The sequence below is a fragment of the Misgurnus anguillicaudatus genome, chromosome 19, assembly GCF_027580225.2.
Source record: "Misgurnus anguillicaudatus chromosome 19, ASM2758022v2, whole genome shotgun sequence".
Lineage (NCBI taxonomy): Eukaryota > Metazoa > Chordata > Actinopteri > Cypriniformes > Cobitidae > Misgurnus > Misgurnus anguillicaudatus.
The window spans coordinates 35,132,322-35,148,696 of NC_073355.2; the positions used below are offsets into that span (position 1 = coordinate 35,132,322).

At 42.2% G+C, this 16,375-nt stretch overlaps 2 protein-coding genes across 3 annotated transcripts in view; one reads left to right on the forward strand and one right to left on the reverse strand.

Annotated features, from left to right (window-relative positions):
• The first annotated feature begins 441 nt into the window (after positions 1–441).
• Positions 442–7,076, forward strand: cbx7a (chromobox homolog 7a). Of its 2 annotated transcripts, XM_055194626.2 has the most exons (6): positions 446–1,078; positions 2,116–2,159; positions 3,172–3,237; positions 3,309–3,375; positions 4,931–5,267; positions 5,356–7,076. In XM_055194626.2, exons 1-6 carry the CDS (start codon positions 1,010–1,012, stop codon positions 5,961–5,963), a joined length of 1,191 nt encoding a protein of 396 aa, XP_055050601.2. In that variant the 5' UTR covers positions 446–1,009; the 3' UTR covers positions 5,964–7,076. The 2 variants fall into 2 exon arrangements, with proteins under 2 accessions (XP_055050602.2, XP_055050601.2); XM_055194627.2 differs by lacking the exons at positions 3,172–3,237; positions 3,309–3,375 and having other exon boundaries at positions 442–1,078.
• A 1,775-nt stretch (positions 7,077–8,851) lies between these two features.
• The window catches only part of ep300b (E1A binding protein p300 b), a 49,575-nt gene continuing 42,051 nt past the window's right edge, over positions 8,852–16,375 (reverse strand). The window contains exons 25-30 of the mRNA XM_073857557.1: positions 14,990–15,136; positions 14,593–14,872; positions 14,017–14,185; positions 13,237–13,397; positions 12,872–13,153; positions 8,852–12,777 (exon numbers count right to left, since the gene is read on the reverse strand). Coding sequence (XP_073713658.1) covers positions 9,943–12,777; positions 12,872–13,153; positions 13,237–13,397; positions 14,017–14,185; positions 14,593–14,872; positions 14,990–15,136 — 3,874 coding nt within the window. The 3' untranslated portion in view covers positions 8,852–9,942. The remainder of the gene's footprint in view (positions 12,778–12,871; positions 13,154–13,236; positions 13,398–14,016; positions 14,186–14,592; positions 14,873–14,989; positions 15,137–16,375) is intronic.

A 16,375-nucleotide genomic window follows, 5' to 3' on the forward strand; every position in this document is an offset into this window, starting at 1 on the left:
TATCTATCTATCTATCTATCTATCTATCTATCTATCTATCAATAAATCTATCTATAAATCTATTTATAAATCTATATATAAATCTATATATAAATCTATCTGTCTGTCTATCCATCCATCCATCCATCCATCCATCCATCCATCGCTGAACTGTCAAATTTCCTACTTATAGACCCACATACATTTTCCCTACATTTCCACCTTGTTTGGCATCTGTGGATGACTGCATTTACTGTAATTAATTACGGTAAATGTGTTAAACAGCTGAGATTACTAGAGTTTTGCTGGTAACACGATCAAATAAACCACAAGATTAAACAAAGTAAAACGCGAGGGGTGGGTGTTTGTGGAGAAGCTCGCGAATGATGGGCGCTGGAATTCTCTGGAAATCTCAATCTGTAGAGCTTTCTGTGGAATTCTGCTGGCGCTGATTCCCGGCAGGACGTTCAGAGTTTACTACAGTACAGTGTATTTCCTGGAATTTTCGTTATTACGTACTTTAATGCTGTTTTGGTTTTACTTTTCCTCATTGTTATATATATATAGAGTTCGCATCAGCCCCTGCAATGACCCGTCAACGACATTTACGTACAGCTAAGTGACTCATCGCACTAATGCGCCTTTATCGCACAGGGAAAGACCACCTTTTCCCGTCTTTCATTTCCATTTCTTGGCAAAAACAGTCGCGCTCCTCCGACGCGCGCGAACTCTCGTGGCCAGCCGCGCGCGGTACAGCGCAAAGGGGACGGACGGAGAAGTGGGTGGGCGCGAGCGCGCAGAGCGTGCACGTGCTGAGCCATCCAGTGCGTATACATGTGTCGCAGATTTTAAAAGTCAGAAAGAGCTAGAACAGCCACAGACACGCAGAGAGCAACGAGTGCGTTTAAAGCCAAAGGCGCGCTCTCCGAGTCTACGCGCGACAGTTAAGCGACATTTCATCCCCGCGAGAAGAGGAACGGACAGAGCATAAACTCTATTTGCGTCCTCTGCACCGGATGATCTCACGAACATGGAGCTGTCATCAATAGGAGAACAAGTGTTTGCCGTGGAATCGATAACGAAAAAGAGGATAAGAAAGGTAACGAAACGCGTATAAAAATGCACTTAGTTTACGTCACTGAACCCAATGCACTCGGCATTCACTGTTTACTTTCTGTTTTGAAATGACACATTTCTCCAAAGTGCGGGGACAGTTTTCAGTTCAGCTATGAGTCATGAGTGAATAATAACTGAGCTTGTAACATTTCTTAACTTTTTCGTTGCACGTCGCGTGCAAGACATTACACGATAGATAACTTGCTCTATTTGCACGCAAAAGTTGCGAATTTTTGTAAGCTACTAGCGCGATAGATGGAGGGGGGTGAGAACGGAGCGCATGTCATCACCATCGCAATCGATGCGCGTTTTGCTCCGAGGATAGCAGCGTTTAGTTGCTACGCAGTTTATTTATACGCATACAGGGTCAAGGGTAGGGGAAAACGATGCTGGTTGTGCGCGTAACAGATGCGCGGTTGTCAAAATAACGCAACGGCAAAATAAACAAAATTACAGATATTGCAACAGCGATAAAAATATAGGTCATGTTTATTAATAGACTACGCGCGCGCAGGTATCTCTTTGGTAGGTGTTTCTTTTATTTATTAATTATTCTGTTCCCGTTACAAAGCCAGATGCTGGCTGATGTTGCAACGTACAGTAATAGCTTGTAATGATGGTGATGACTAAGATCATGACTAACACTGCATGTGCACGCGTGTTTCGTTTCGTACGCTCGGGCATGAGGGGAAAAGACCTTCGCGGCTCCACGCGTTGCACACGATGAGTTGTTTACGCGTTTCCATGGCCCCACCTTTTTCCCATCCTTTGAATGTTCCTCGCGTTTTTAAATGAGCTCACGAACTCACCCCCCGTGTGACATCACGCAGCGTTTTATCCTGAATGTTCTTCCATATGAAAACAGTACTCTCACATTTAAAGGGACAGGCGCGCTTTTCCAAATTCTCTAGAACGTGCGCTCATCGTGGATTTGCTGGAAGCAGAACAGTGACGTATGTTTCCCCCTGAACTTTTTACGTGGAAGTGACTTTTTTTCCCTTTCCTTCTCTCTCATTTCAGGGAAATGTGGAATATCTCTTGAAGTGGCAAGGATGGTCTCCCAAGTAAGTTTTTAATAGCAGATTTGTAAAATGCTTTTTGGTCATTATATATAAAACAAATATATATGCAACACACACTTGTTATTATGTAAATAATATTTAATATTTCACACAAAATAATATGGCGAATAAAAAAGTGTTGCATAAAGAAAATAAATGCGATTCTTTAGATTGTAAAATAATGTAGATGGGTGTGTCACAATCTGCACACAGTATATTGACAACAACCGTGATATAAAATGCGATATTAATACCGTGTTAATACTAAGTGGCAGCCGGTGACTTCTTTTTCGAGGGTGCACAATGCGAAGCTCATTACAACATGTATTTAGCCCGCCATGTCAAAATATATGTTTGGCGCGTCGAGTGAACCTATGTGCATCACGTGTCTTGTCAAAATAAGTGCCTGCTGAAATGAGACGCTCATGGTTGCCAGATACTCGCATAATCTCATGCGTAATCAGGGTTTACTGTTAAGGGAGTGTCTTGCGTGGATTTTGTCAACTTGAGCGTCTCTTTTATCATAAACGGTTTTGACACGTGTGCAGCAGGCCCTTATTCTGACATGACGCACATAGGTTCACAATGACAACCCGAAAAAATATTTTGAATTCGCGCCCCTCCGAAGAAAAGTCACCGGCCGCCACTGTTAATACTACAGATATGATAATATAATAAAAAAATTATATATCTAATTTGCCCTAAGAGCCACAACGTTACAAACTCTCTTTTTGCCTCCCTACTCTTGTCTTTTAAGTATAATTCATTGACCAAAAACAAATAAAACAAAATAAACAATAATGAAGAATATGAATTTGACTGATAGTGTTTTTACAGCAAAAAATTGCCAATAGATATCGCGATAATATCACGGTAGTACCGCGACAATGCTCTTGGCCAAGTTAATCATGTAGTGAAAGTCTGATATCGTGAATTCAGGGTAAAATTAATCCATGCTTGTTTAAGCTGTGCACTGGTCCAATTTTCTGATTGTGACTGTTTGTGTAACTGTCAGGTACAGTACCTGGGAACCAGAAGATAACATACTGGACCCTCGTCTTGTCCTTGCTTACGAAGAAAAGTAAGTATTGTTAGTTAGCGATTGGGAAAATGTATAGAGGCAACAAGATCCTATTTGTCTCTTTCCAACAGAGAAGAGAGGGAAAGGGCGCTGGCTTATAAGAGGAAAGGCCTGAGACCACGTCACGTTGTCTTGCGGGTATGAGTTACTATTATAAAATATTTACTCAAACTGTAATTGTTGAAACTGTAATTCATGAACTGTGCAAAAATATTATTCGCCACAAAAAATATTATTCGCAATATCAAAGAATCAGATACAGCTTCCGGTACTTCCAGTTCTAGTAATAAGATTCCCAAAACATAAGGAGAATTTCTGTATTGTTCTGTTGGATACAGTTAAAGTGGATGGAGACCAGGGACTGTCAAGCTGTAAAAAGCACGATTAAAATAAAAGCTTTCTAAATCCAAACCCATACTTGTAGATTTCTAATAAACTGATTCAAATTTAAAGGACAAGTTGGGTATTTTACACTTAAAGCCCTGTTTTCAGATTGTTTATGATGAAATAGAACGGTTTTGACTGAAATTTGGACATATGATGCTGGCCCGAGAATTTTCGGGTGTTTGTTGTATCACACACTACCTCTACAATGGGTGTATAGGTGCACTGGAACAATCCTTCCTAAAATGCATTAAACTTTCATTTACAAAGACGTGAAACTCTCAGAGTGGTCAGGGGTGCTCACCGATATGCCCACACAAAAATCGCCGCAAAAGATGCTTTCCAACAGGTGTTTTAGCATTCGTTGTAAACTTGTGGACCTATTTTTCCAAACGCCTCACACCCGTATATTCTTCCGCTGAGAGCTTGAATAATAGACACTCCAGCCCAGTTGGTGGCGATAATCCACCTTTGCCAAATGCAAGAATACAAACAACTTTCCCGGCGCAGAGTAATACCGTACCTCACAGCACATCTAATACAAGTCAATGGAGTTGGACAAAAACTACGATAAAACCTGTTGGAAAGCATCTTTTGCAGCGATCCCCGTGTGAGCACACCAGTGAACACCCCCGACCACTCGGTGAGTTTCATGTCTTTGTAAATGAAAGTTTAATGCATTTTAGGAAGGACTGTTCCTGTGCACCTATGCAGCCCTTGTGGGGGTGGGAGGTGATACAACAAACACCCGAAAATTCTCAGGACAGCAGCATATGTCCAAATTTCAGTCAAAACCGTTCTATTTCATCATAAACAATCTGAAAACAGGACTTTAAGTGTAAAATACCGAACTTGTCCTTTAAAGCCCAATAAATAAATAAAATAATAACATTGCAACTCGGTCACCATACACTTTTAATTGTATTAGAAGAAAAAACATTCTGATAACTCTTTTGTGTTCAAAAAAGGAAGTTCATACAGGTTTGAAATTACATGAGGGTGAGTAAATGATAACAGTAATTAACATTTTTGGTAAACTTAAATTTAAAAATACACCACTGTAGTTAATCCAAAAAGGTCCATTTTATTCGTGTGTACCCATTATTGGCTTCAGTATCTAAATTTGGCATAGTATCCATGGGGGGCTGTACTTTCTCCTCCTGTGACCCATAACGGTATTCTGTAAGCACAGGAGTGGAGCCCCATCTGCATCGTACGACACTTATTGTGAAAAGTATTCAGTACGTTCAGTATTCCAGAAATAATACAAAACACAAGCATGACCTTGAACCCCTTAAACCCCTTCCAGAACATCTACCCGATGGACTTACGAAGTGCCCACAAGATTTCAGAAAAAAACAGCCCGAGAATCCGCCTGTCACTCACCCGATCCATGGGGATGGAAATTGATCAGAATGGGCGGCGCTGTAGAGAGAAACGCAGGAACAGGCACTGCCGGTCCAAATTCGCAGGTGACATAAAGCCATTCCAGCTACCAAACAGAAGCCCAGTTACTACAAAAGACTCCAAAGAGAAAGACTGGGATGTAGACGAGGAAGACGAGGACGATGAGCAGAAGAAAAAGAGGAAGATGATTACAATTGATGAAGAAAATGCATCAGATGTGCACCAGGACATTCCAAGTGGTAGGCATCAGTGACAAATATGAACAAATATTGCACAGTGACTTTGATCAATTTGGGATAAACATGTTTTTCTTTGCTTTTTTGTCAGGCCAAGAGCTCTCCGAGGGGTACAACTCCTCGACAGAACAAGAATCCATAATCACGTTCAGAAAAACTGAGAACAGCTCATCCAGTTTTGACTCTTGTGAAAAGCCGAGCGAGGACATCTGCCCAATGATAGGTCCAGTTTTAGGAGCAACCGATGGATTTGAAATCAGTACAATCACAGAAACACAAAAGAACGAACCAGTCGTAAACACTGCAAGGGGTGACGATTCAGTACAGGTATCACATGACACAACAAACACTGACCAATCACTACTAAACAACACCAGTTCAGAAACTAAAGATGAAGGTATGCTTCACAAAGTACAAAACAGACCTTCGGTAATCGAGGTGCATTCGAGCGCAGAAAAGTTCAAAGAAACAGGTCAGTTAGACGTTTCGGAGGTCAAAGAAAAGAAAGACATTGATGTCGAGGTCACGGCAGAATGCACAGCACTGTTACAGGTCCCGACCGACCAATCACAGGCTTCTTCCATCATCGCAGTGCATCCCGGGAAGGTTATTGTGACTCAGGTGACACTTAATTCCCTGACCGTGACTTTTAAAGAGGCCACGAGCGCAGAAGGATTTTTTAGCGGCAGTGGGGTGTAAGTCGACAAAGCAACAAGAGACCATCACAATAGTTTACTGTAAATGTAGTCAGGACCAAGTGACTTCCGAATAAATACGATCCGCAGTAGTAACGCAGATATCGTTCGTCTTAGCAAGGTATGGACACCTTACAGACTTTATTTGTCCTTGTGTCGTCGTCGTAGTCAAGTGAAGGGCAACATTTCTGATCGTATTCAGTAATGCTGTAAAAGTGAAGACTTCCATAGCATGCAACAGAAAATCTCCACAACTGTACCACTACTTTTCCATCAGCAGCTGTTATTGCACTAAACAGGGAGGAGAAAGAAACCTATTTGTTTATTCGTAGTTGTTATTCAGAGACAAAACTACTGTTTCATTGCCTCTTTTGTCCCGTGAGCAACCAGGTTGGAAAGAGAAGGGCCGCCTGGCTTTGTTTTCAGATGTTCGCCTGAGCTCTCGTCGCTGTTCTGTGGCCTTTGTGCATTTTTAAAGAGACTGTATTGGTTTACATTCACAACTGCTACAGCGGACGCTTTTGTAGGGCTAGAAACTGTTCTGAAATTGAACACATGTGAGTTAGGTGTTGCTTTAAGCATGGCAGAAATCAAAGCAGAGCTTAAATGTGACCCTGGACCAGAAAAATAGTCAAAAGTTGAATAAATAAGAGCTTCCATTAATGTATGTTTGTTAGGACAGGACAATATTTGGCGAGATGCAACTACTTGGAAAATCTGGAATCTGAAAGTGCAATAAAAAAATTTAATTATTGAGAAATCACCTATTTATCGCATTTGGCATAAAAAACGATAAATTTGGCTATCCCTACAAATATACCTGTGCGGCTTATGACTGGTCTTGTGGTCCAGGGTCATAAATTATGTTTTGGTTGTGATTATAGCTGAACATGGCTTGTCAGATTTGTGGTCACACAACTACACTTTTTGCTTGTATTTACACTAAATAAAAATTAAGAAAATGTTGTGGGTGACTCTTCATTTATTCCACGTCTTAGTCCTTAGAGGAGCTAGTCATGAAGTTGTTGATAAATCAAAAAAAAAATGCATGCATGCAATAAATTACCTTCCTATTAATAATAAATAAAAATGCATTTCACCGCCATTAAAATAAAAATATCAGAATAAAAAAAGAAACAACAGCATGTTTACATCTGTTTAAAGTAGAAAGATCTAGTTTTCTACAAGTACACAATCAGAAAAATGGTCCCGAACTATCACTGGGGCAGTACCCCAGTAAAAAGATCCTAATATGTACCTTAGATGTACTAATATGCACTCTTTGGTACCATTATGTACTAATTAGGTACTGTTTAGGTGTACTTTTTGAAAGGGTACTGTCACAGTGACTGCCACACATTTTCTCTGACAGTGTATAGTGCAAGTATACCTTCAATGACTTTAGAATCCTTTATAACACACTTTTTAACTACTAAATCTACCCTAATCTGTAAAATGTCTATGTCATCGTGTTGATGTAATCAATGTATGCAGGTACATTTTAAAATGTTCCTTATAAACAATAAACTCACAGTTCTGTTCATAAAGCCTCCCAGCAAATTCTTACTGTCACTTTGAGAAAACTACCATCATCATCACAGTTTGTTTTATCACCTCTAGGATCATTTGCAGAAGCAACAGATTCTTGAACGTCAAGCCGGTATGACAGCTGGCTGATGAGTCAACTATGACCAGCCCTATAATCCCACATTTAACAAATCAAACCCAAGATCACTGCCAATATCATAAGAATAATCTTTTATGTTAATGTACTTGGCAGACAGTTCTGTCCAGCACGACTGATAAATTACGCATATGCGCTGAATGCACTGCATGTTCCATTGGAGTCAAACACATAATGTTGTGTAGTAAGCGTGAGATAAACTACAAGCTACAGTATTTGAGCCAAATGAAGAACTTGGAAAAACAGCTATTATGTGGAATAATAAAGAATTGTGAAAGGGACACAGGGTTCCCACACCTTAGTTAACTTCAAATTCAAGGACCTTTCAAGACTTTCCAGGTCCAATACCCTCAAATTCAAGGACTAAATGTGGGGACACATTTCAAGTGAGAGCAAGGTTACATCATGTTACCTTTGAAGATACATTGTTACAGTTCCCTTTCGAGGTAACTCGTGCTGCGTCACTGCGGTGACACTTTTGGGACGCTTCCAGGGGTAAGTGTGTCTGAATGTGTACATCAAATTCAACCAATGGTGAGGCTTAACGACAAAGACAGGGTGACGTGGGAGCCAGGAAGTATATCGCTATCTGAAATATTGCCAAAGACGGCGTTACAGGGTTGCAGGAAGTATGGCAAGGGAGATGCAGCGTCTCGTTCCCTTCTCAGGGAACAACAGTCAGGGACTTTGCTGCTGTAACATGGCTGCAGGAGGCACAATGATATTATGCAGTGCCTGAAAATAGTCCCCAGCTATTGAAAGTTACCATGGGGGCTATTTTCGGCTGCTGCATAGTGTCATTGACCTGCTGCGGCCATGTTACATCAGCAAAGTCCTTGATTATTACGCCAGAATGAGAGTATAGTTCCTAGCCATATCTGGCTAGAAAATCGCAACTTTTAATTTTTTGTCGGTCTTACTACACAATGTAACTACAGAAAAGTCAAGTTTTAAATAGGAAAAAATATCTAAACTCTTTGGTTATTTTTAGCGCAATGCTAATGGTCTAATCAGATTTAATGGATTGTGCTAAGCTATGCTAAAAGTGCTAGCACCAGACCCGGAGATCAGCTGAATGGATTTTCAAATGGTAAGAATCAAATGTTTAACTCTAGGGGAGCTGGAAAATTAGCATATTTTTAAAAAAGGTGGAATGTCCCTTTACTAATTTCAGAAAATAACAGCTTCACAATAAATAAACAAAAAAATAAAATTGTTATCTTCATTTTATTAAAAAAACTTGAAGTCCACAGTTTGTGTTTTCTTTGTACAGTACAAAACATTCAAATGAAACTCCCAAAGTTCCGAGCAAAGAAAATTCTTGGAGGAAAATTAGGAGACAAAAAGAACAAATACAGAGAAAGGGAAAAGTGGCACGCTCTTCTACATTTCACCTTTAGACAGTTCATACATGAAACTCTGCTCAATAAGACATTGGCAAGAGCAGATAACCTCCAGCACCATATCTGAGACACACACAGACACACGCACACACACAATTTCTCATTCAACCTGTACAGACACACCTCCACTATCCTGAAGTCTTATAAAGAGTGCACACACATTCTGAGAGCGGGTGCATGTGCCTCCAAGAACTTCTTCGAAAGCAGTGATGTCCAATGGTTAGGCATTTCCAATATGGCATGAAATAAAATCCATTGGGCAACAGAGCACACACCAAACCCAATCCCCAACACTGTAATTTATATTATACTTAATAACCTAAATTTCCAGCTTACGTAAAGGATAACTCCCCATTTTAATAGGTATTAACAAAAATATATTCTATGTGAACTGTAGCAGTCTCTGGGAACACACATGAACACAATCCTGATCATGATGACATGAAAAATGTAGAATAAATAAAATGCAAAACTCAAAATTTACAAGGAAGATATGCATGGCGTTTAGATAATATAATAACAATATAGGCATCACAACGTTTGAAACGTCCCACACTCTGTAAAACGCATAATAGAGACTGGTACGCGGTGAAACGATATAAAAAAGTCCTTAATCATCTTCGCTTTGATTCTATACCACTTTTAAAATCTTAAAAAATATCTCTTGAAAAAGGAAAGAACTTCCCTGGACCTGACGTCGAAAATATTACTTGGGGTTTGTTGAAACAATCCTCTTTGTACACAACTGGCATAAAAACATTACTCCTTATTCAGCCCCAATACTTTGCCATCTCTCACAGGAGGGTCCATTTTCAAATCATTTATACTGAAAAACACTAAATTCATCCCTGTAGTATCAAAAAGCTAACACTGTCTCTGGTGAGGTTTAGTGAATTTTATAATAAAGGGTCTAAAGGGTTATGATTCATGGTAATGCCAAGGTCCTGGCCACTTGGGGGAAGCATATTATTCGCTCCAGGTCCATGGAGTCCTGCCATGCCACTAAGCTGAGATAGCATGGCATTTTGATCGGCACCAAATCCACCTGGGTCCTTAGAGTTGTGCTGTGACTGTTGGGGAGGTAGAGGAGGCCGAGCCATCCCCGAGTGGTGCTGCTGAAGGTGGCTGGGATGCGGAGAAGCCGTTTGGGTCTGAGGCGAGATGTGGTGTGGTGAGGGCTGTGGTTGCAAGCGTGGGGACGGACTCGAGTGGGGCGGCTGGGACTGGGGTCTTGGGGAGGGCTGAGGGGAACAAACCTGGTTGCTGAGAGAGGATGAGAGCTGCTGGCCCTGCATATGGGACGACTGAGAGATCTGCTGCTGCGGGCTCATGGGATTGTTCTGCTGTGCCGGCGAGGCGCCACTGAGATGATGTTGCTGCTGTTGAAGCAGACGCTGATGCAAGGCCTGCTGCAATAATGTCTGCGACGTCTGAGGCCCAGGGCCCACCTGGGTTGGCTGTGGACCTCCACCAGGACCCATGTCAGAACCTTGGGATGCCGCATTTTGCTGCTGTTGCATGTGTAACTGGTGTTGCTGTTGAAGCCTCTGTTGCAAGGCAGCAGCAGCTTGCTGTTGTGCAGGGTTGCCTGGAAAATTTTGCTGCGGACCAGGTTGCAACCCTGGTAACTGTTGGCCTCCTTGGGGGATTTGCATTGTACCTTGCTGCCCTGCATAACTTTGCTGCTGTTGAAATGCAGCATGATTACCCATCTGTTGCTGTTGTTGCTGCTGTTGTTGCTGCTGCTGCTGCTGAAATTGTAGCTGTTGCCGTCTTAATAATAGTTCTCTGAACTGTGGATTCATGTTGGCCATGTTTGGAGCCCCCTGGCCTTGAATTCCTTGTTGTTGCTGCTGCTGTTGCTGCTGTAAGGCAGTGGCTTGCTGCTGCTGCTGCAACATGGGCCGCTGTTGCATTTGCTGCTGTTGGAGTTGAGAAAGTTGGGTCTGCATATTAACACCCTGTCCAAGGTGCATGCCAGACTGAGGCATCCCAGTGGTTACACCCACTGGTTGGCCTCCCATAGGTCCTGGCCCTCCCTGAGGTCCAGCCGGGCCACCTGGGCCACCTTTATACTTGTGAATCCTTTGTTTGATAAACAATGCCATTAGCTGTGGGTTAGAGCGAAGAATGTTAAGTACTTGTTGCTGTTGCAGAGGAGAGCTCGGAGATTGAAGGGTCCTCAATAGATCCTGGAGAGCTCCCTGGGGCAGATTGCTTCCAGCTGCCCCACTTGCTACACCACTTTGCAGACCAGCCTGCACCATACTCATCAAGGCGTTTCGATTCAGCATTTGCGACTGCTGCTGTTGCTGTGTTTGTTGTGGTGGTGGTTGTTGCTGCTGCTGTTGTGGTTGAGGCTGCATTGCAACCATTCCTTGCTGACCCATCATGGCCGGTCTCTGCTGGGGTGGCATTCCCTGCCCTGCCCACTGTTGCTGCTGAGGCTGGAGTGGTGGATTCATTCTCTGCTGCTGCAGCTGCATTTGTGGCGGCAACTGGCCTTGCACACTTGTCTGTTGGGGCTGCTGCTGCATGGGCCCAGCTCCCAACATCATTCCCTGAGGTCCTTGCGGCTGCTGTTGTTCCATCTGCACCCTGTTCGCAGACGCCTGTTGAGTCAACCCTTGCGCCCCTACCATGCCCATACCAGGGTGGGATACTCCCATCTGTCCTTGTGGCTGCTGATGGTGTTGGTGCTGTGGCATCATGCCAGCTTGGGCAGCCTGTCTTTGTAGCAGCTGAACGTGTGCCATCTTTCTCTGTGCATCTGCTACTTGCTGAATCTTCATGGCAATCTCCACAGCAGCAGGCGGAGGACCTGTGGGCTGCTGTTGTTGGGACATAGGTGCTGTGCCTGGGTTGCTAGGGAGTTGTGGAGGAGTCGCAGGCCCAAGGCCTGCTTTACCTTGCGATTGTGGATTTGGAGAGGGACCTGTGGAATGGGGACCATACTGAGTGTGTGGATGTGGAAGCTGCCCTGTCTGTTGTTGGGGAACCATTTGCTGTTGAGGTGAGGTCATCATACCGCTTGCACCTGGCATCTGCTGAAATTGGTGGTGGGCAGGATGCTGTTGAGGCTGCTGGGGAGTTCCAGCTGGGACTCCACCCGTACCAGGCTGGGACATAGATGGATGGTTGGGTGTCAGCTGTGTGGGTGTTTGAGGGGTTGCAGGCTGTGTTCCGACAGATGTAGGCGTACTTGGACCGGTGGCCCCATTGTTACCTGGTGAAGGAAGACCTCCAGGAGGCCCACCTCCACATGGTGGTGGCTGCCCTGCCCGTTGCATTGTGGCCATACGTCTACGCAACATCTGCGCTTGCTGCAGCCTGTGCTGCAACTGCTGCTGACGAAGCTTGTGCTTGATGTTGAGACAGAAGGGCACAGGACACTTGTTTTCCTGGCAGTGTTTGGCATGGTAGCAGCATAGTGCAATAAGCTGCTTGCAGATTGGACAACCTCCGTTGGTCTTGCGCTTGCAGCCCTTGGTATGTTGTACCACTCTCTTCATCTTCTGGCAGGACGGGAGAGAGCAGTTGGCATTGCGACATTGACAGGCATGCACCAGCGACTGAATGCAGCGCTGGATGCTGAGACGTCTCGAGTCGCCAGGGTTTTGAGTGGAAGCTGCAGCTTGATTGTTGCTCTCGTCATCGAGACCCAGACCAAGTTTTTCCATCTTGTGCTCATGTCCCTTAGTGTTGTAGCAAGTGATACAGAGATCATAATCCTAAAAAAGAAAAAAAAGAGTCAAAAGTTGCCCAACACAGTTGGATTCACCACTGAAGTCACCACTTATTTATTTATTTTTTATGATTTCTTACCTCACAAACAGTGCAGTGGAATCGTGTCTCAACATGGTGCTTGCATTCATTGCAGGTGTAAACGAAGCGATCCTGGCTCTGATTGTGCAGTTCTACCAACATACACATGGAGCTCCATTTGGCCCGCCGCAAAGAGCTGAATTCAAGGTGCTTGTCTCGCGCAAGTGTTAGGAAAGCATCTCGTCCGTCCATTAGGTCACAGGCCATCAAGGGGTCAAGGTCCAAAATAGGCGGAAGGGAATTAGCAGTGGGGCCGGCGATAAGACGGATGACAAAGAAGACCTTAAAATTAAGCAGTGTGTCAATGTTTTGTGGCGTTGGCCCAAGACGTATAAAGCTGTTAAATGCATTTGAAAGTTACATACCTCTTTGTGTTTCTCCATGCTGGCATAGAGCTTCTGGGAGAGATCATTAGAAACATTTGGCATGCCTGGTTTCTTTTTATTGGCTCGACTTAGGCTGGTCTTATTTTTGCTAGTCTTCTTGCTGTTCTTCTTTTTGGCATTCTTGCTGTCACCGTTGGTTGCATAAATTGTAAAGGAAACAGTAATCAGTGAGTACTAAAGCAGCTGCACCAGAGTTATATATATATACACATCAACAACTCAACCACAAACCAAGGCAGTCATTTTCAAAATTTGACATGGTAGCCTTGAACCGTGCCTGAGTGCGATAGCCCCCCTCCCTAAAGGCTTGCATACACACTGTAATTTTTCGTTTCGAGGCATTGCGGAAACACGAGGTCACCTGTGCAAGACCAGAGTTCTCACGTGAGACTGGGATTATTATTAAAAATGATTGCCCGCAAGAAGCTTGAGCCCCCAGGAAAGAGGAAATGGTTGGGGAGACTCTTTCATTGGCTGTAGGCCATCGCCAATGTTATTTTCAGTCAGAAGACATTTCACACGGTATGATTTTGAATCGCTGACAGGTCCAGATATCTAGCATGCCAAATATCTCACGGGTGTCGGCGACTCTCTCAGATCTCTTTGATAATTCACACTGTGTGATTGTCACTCTCTTGCAAGAGCATTTGTCTGCGATTTGTCAAAACCTGTCGGCAAGGCAAAATCAGGGCTAAAATCAGCAGAATGGGAATCAATCACTGTTGAAACAGGGCAAGAAAGGAAAGAAGTAGACACTTACATCAATGCTTTCACTGGAAGTGTTGTTCTCCTCTCTCTTCCGTTCTTCCTCCTCCTGTTCCAGCTCTTTAATGCTTTCCTCCAAGACATTAGGCCAAAAATCGCCTTCAAAATATGGAAGCTCCTTCGCACTGGTCAGACGGTCCTCTGTTGCCTGCTTAAAAATGTCCTAGGTGGGGAAACAGAGAGAACATGTTATAGTTAGGGAACAACTTTAAATAGTTAAACATTGCTGTCAGTGTCAACATGAAGGGGCGGTTTCTGGAACAGGATTTAGGTTAAGGCAGGACTAGGACTTATTTAAGTAGTTTTTACAAAAATTCTATGATAACATGGGACTAGGATAAGCCCTGTCCGGAAAACCGGCCCGAAGTATTTTAGAAGTGAAAAGTAGAAAATAAAGGAACTAAAAAAACAGCTGAACAATCTGTAAGGCAACTTACTATAAATTAAGTCACATAAATTAAGCAACATTTCAAAATCAACATTTTACTGATAATAAAGGTATTCTTTTAAATGGTGACTAATGCTCTAATGAAGAGCTCTAATGAAGTTTAAATGGTACAAGAATGCTACCTTGTAGTCATGTACAATTCTCTCTGCAACTGCTTTGTCAAGCATCTTCTTGTACCATTCTTGTAAACGTTTGGGTTTGGGAATCTTTTGATCAGACGGATGGCAGTGGAAGATGTAGTCGTCACCCTCACTTGGCGGACAAGCCCAGATGTGACCAGTGACGAACCCCATTCTTTTAACATACTCCAAGTATCCAATGAGTATCTCATGATAGACTCCCGTCCTCAGGTGACGAGGCTGGAAAAAGTGCACACTGTCCAGGTAGGAGATGTACACACGTCTGCAAGACAGTATATAGCCATGTTAGTTGTATTTCTCAAACCACATTTGTAAAGCAGTCCACACTAACCCGGGATAAATTGAACGACTGTGTGTGACTGGTATTACGTGTCCCGACCTTTGATTGGGTTGAGGGCAGTCTGATCCATATTCCTGCACATGCATTCCAAAGAAGCAGACATCGGTGCCATCAATTTCCTCAAACGCGAACATAGCTTTTGTCCTATATGGGAACGACTCTGACATCTCGCCACTGTCTACAAACCTGTAAAAACATCATACATTTTTATTGGTATCTATCAAAGACAGATTTTAAAAGATTTGACTGATGTGTTTTATCTGATGTTCACATTTGTACAAAATTGTAACCTGTGAAATCCATGCTAAAGTCATAATCTAAACTTTCAATCACTGATTTTAATTTTATTTCAATCTCTGACATGACTTTCAAAGAGGTTATATTTTCACAGAATGTTTTTTACATTATTTGTACAAAACAATAAATCACTTTAGCTGGGATTTTATAGGCAGTCACAATTTATTTACCTTTATGGTTTATAGACTCACCGGCCACTCTATTAGGTACACCTGTTCAATTGCTTGTTAACACAAATTCTTATTCAGCCAATCATATGGCAGCAACTCAATGCATTTAGGCATCTAGACGTAGTGAAGATGACTTGCTGACGTTCAAAGCGAGCATCAGAATAGGGAAGAAAGGAAATTTAAGTGCCACAGCCATCAGGGAATACCGTTTTCATGAAATGGTGTACATGGACAAATCTTAGGTAGGTGGTACATATTAAAGTAACATCCACATGGATGGCAGGACCCAAGGTTTCCCAGCAGGACATTGCAGTGATGAAAAGATAATCAAATGTTATTCACTTAACCGATTAGTGGTCATAATGTTATGCCTGATCATCAGTGTATAATAATAATAATAATAATAATAATAATAATATAATGTATATAATAATATATAATAGAGATGCATAATGATTAATCTTGATTAATCTATAGCAGAATAAAAGTTTTTGTTTACATCATATGTGTGTAAACTGTGTATAATAATTATGTATATATAAATATGCACACATGCATGTATAATTTTAAGAAAAAATATAGATTTATATATTAAGTATTTATATGTAATATAAATTATACAAATATACACATGTAAACATTTCTTAAATATATACATGCATGTGTGCATTTATCTATACAAAGTTATTATACACAGCTCACACACACATATGATGCAAACAAAAACCTCCGCTCTGCCATAGATCAAACAAGATTAAAGGAACAGTATGTAAGAAATTTATATAAATTAACCATAACATGGCCCTGATATGTCACTAGATATTAAGAAATCATTTTCATTTCAAATACTTATATCACTGACAACAGTGGTCTGGCCAGGATATTTGTCATTTAAAAAGTGGAGTTGCAGCCCTCAACGGATGTTTATGTTGTCATTTTGTGTATTGGCCACCAGTTG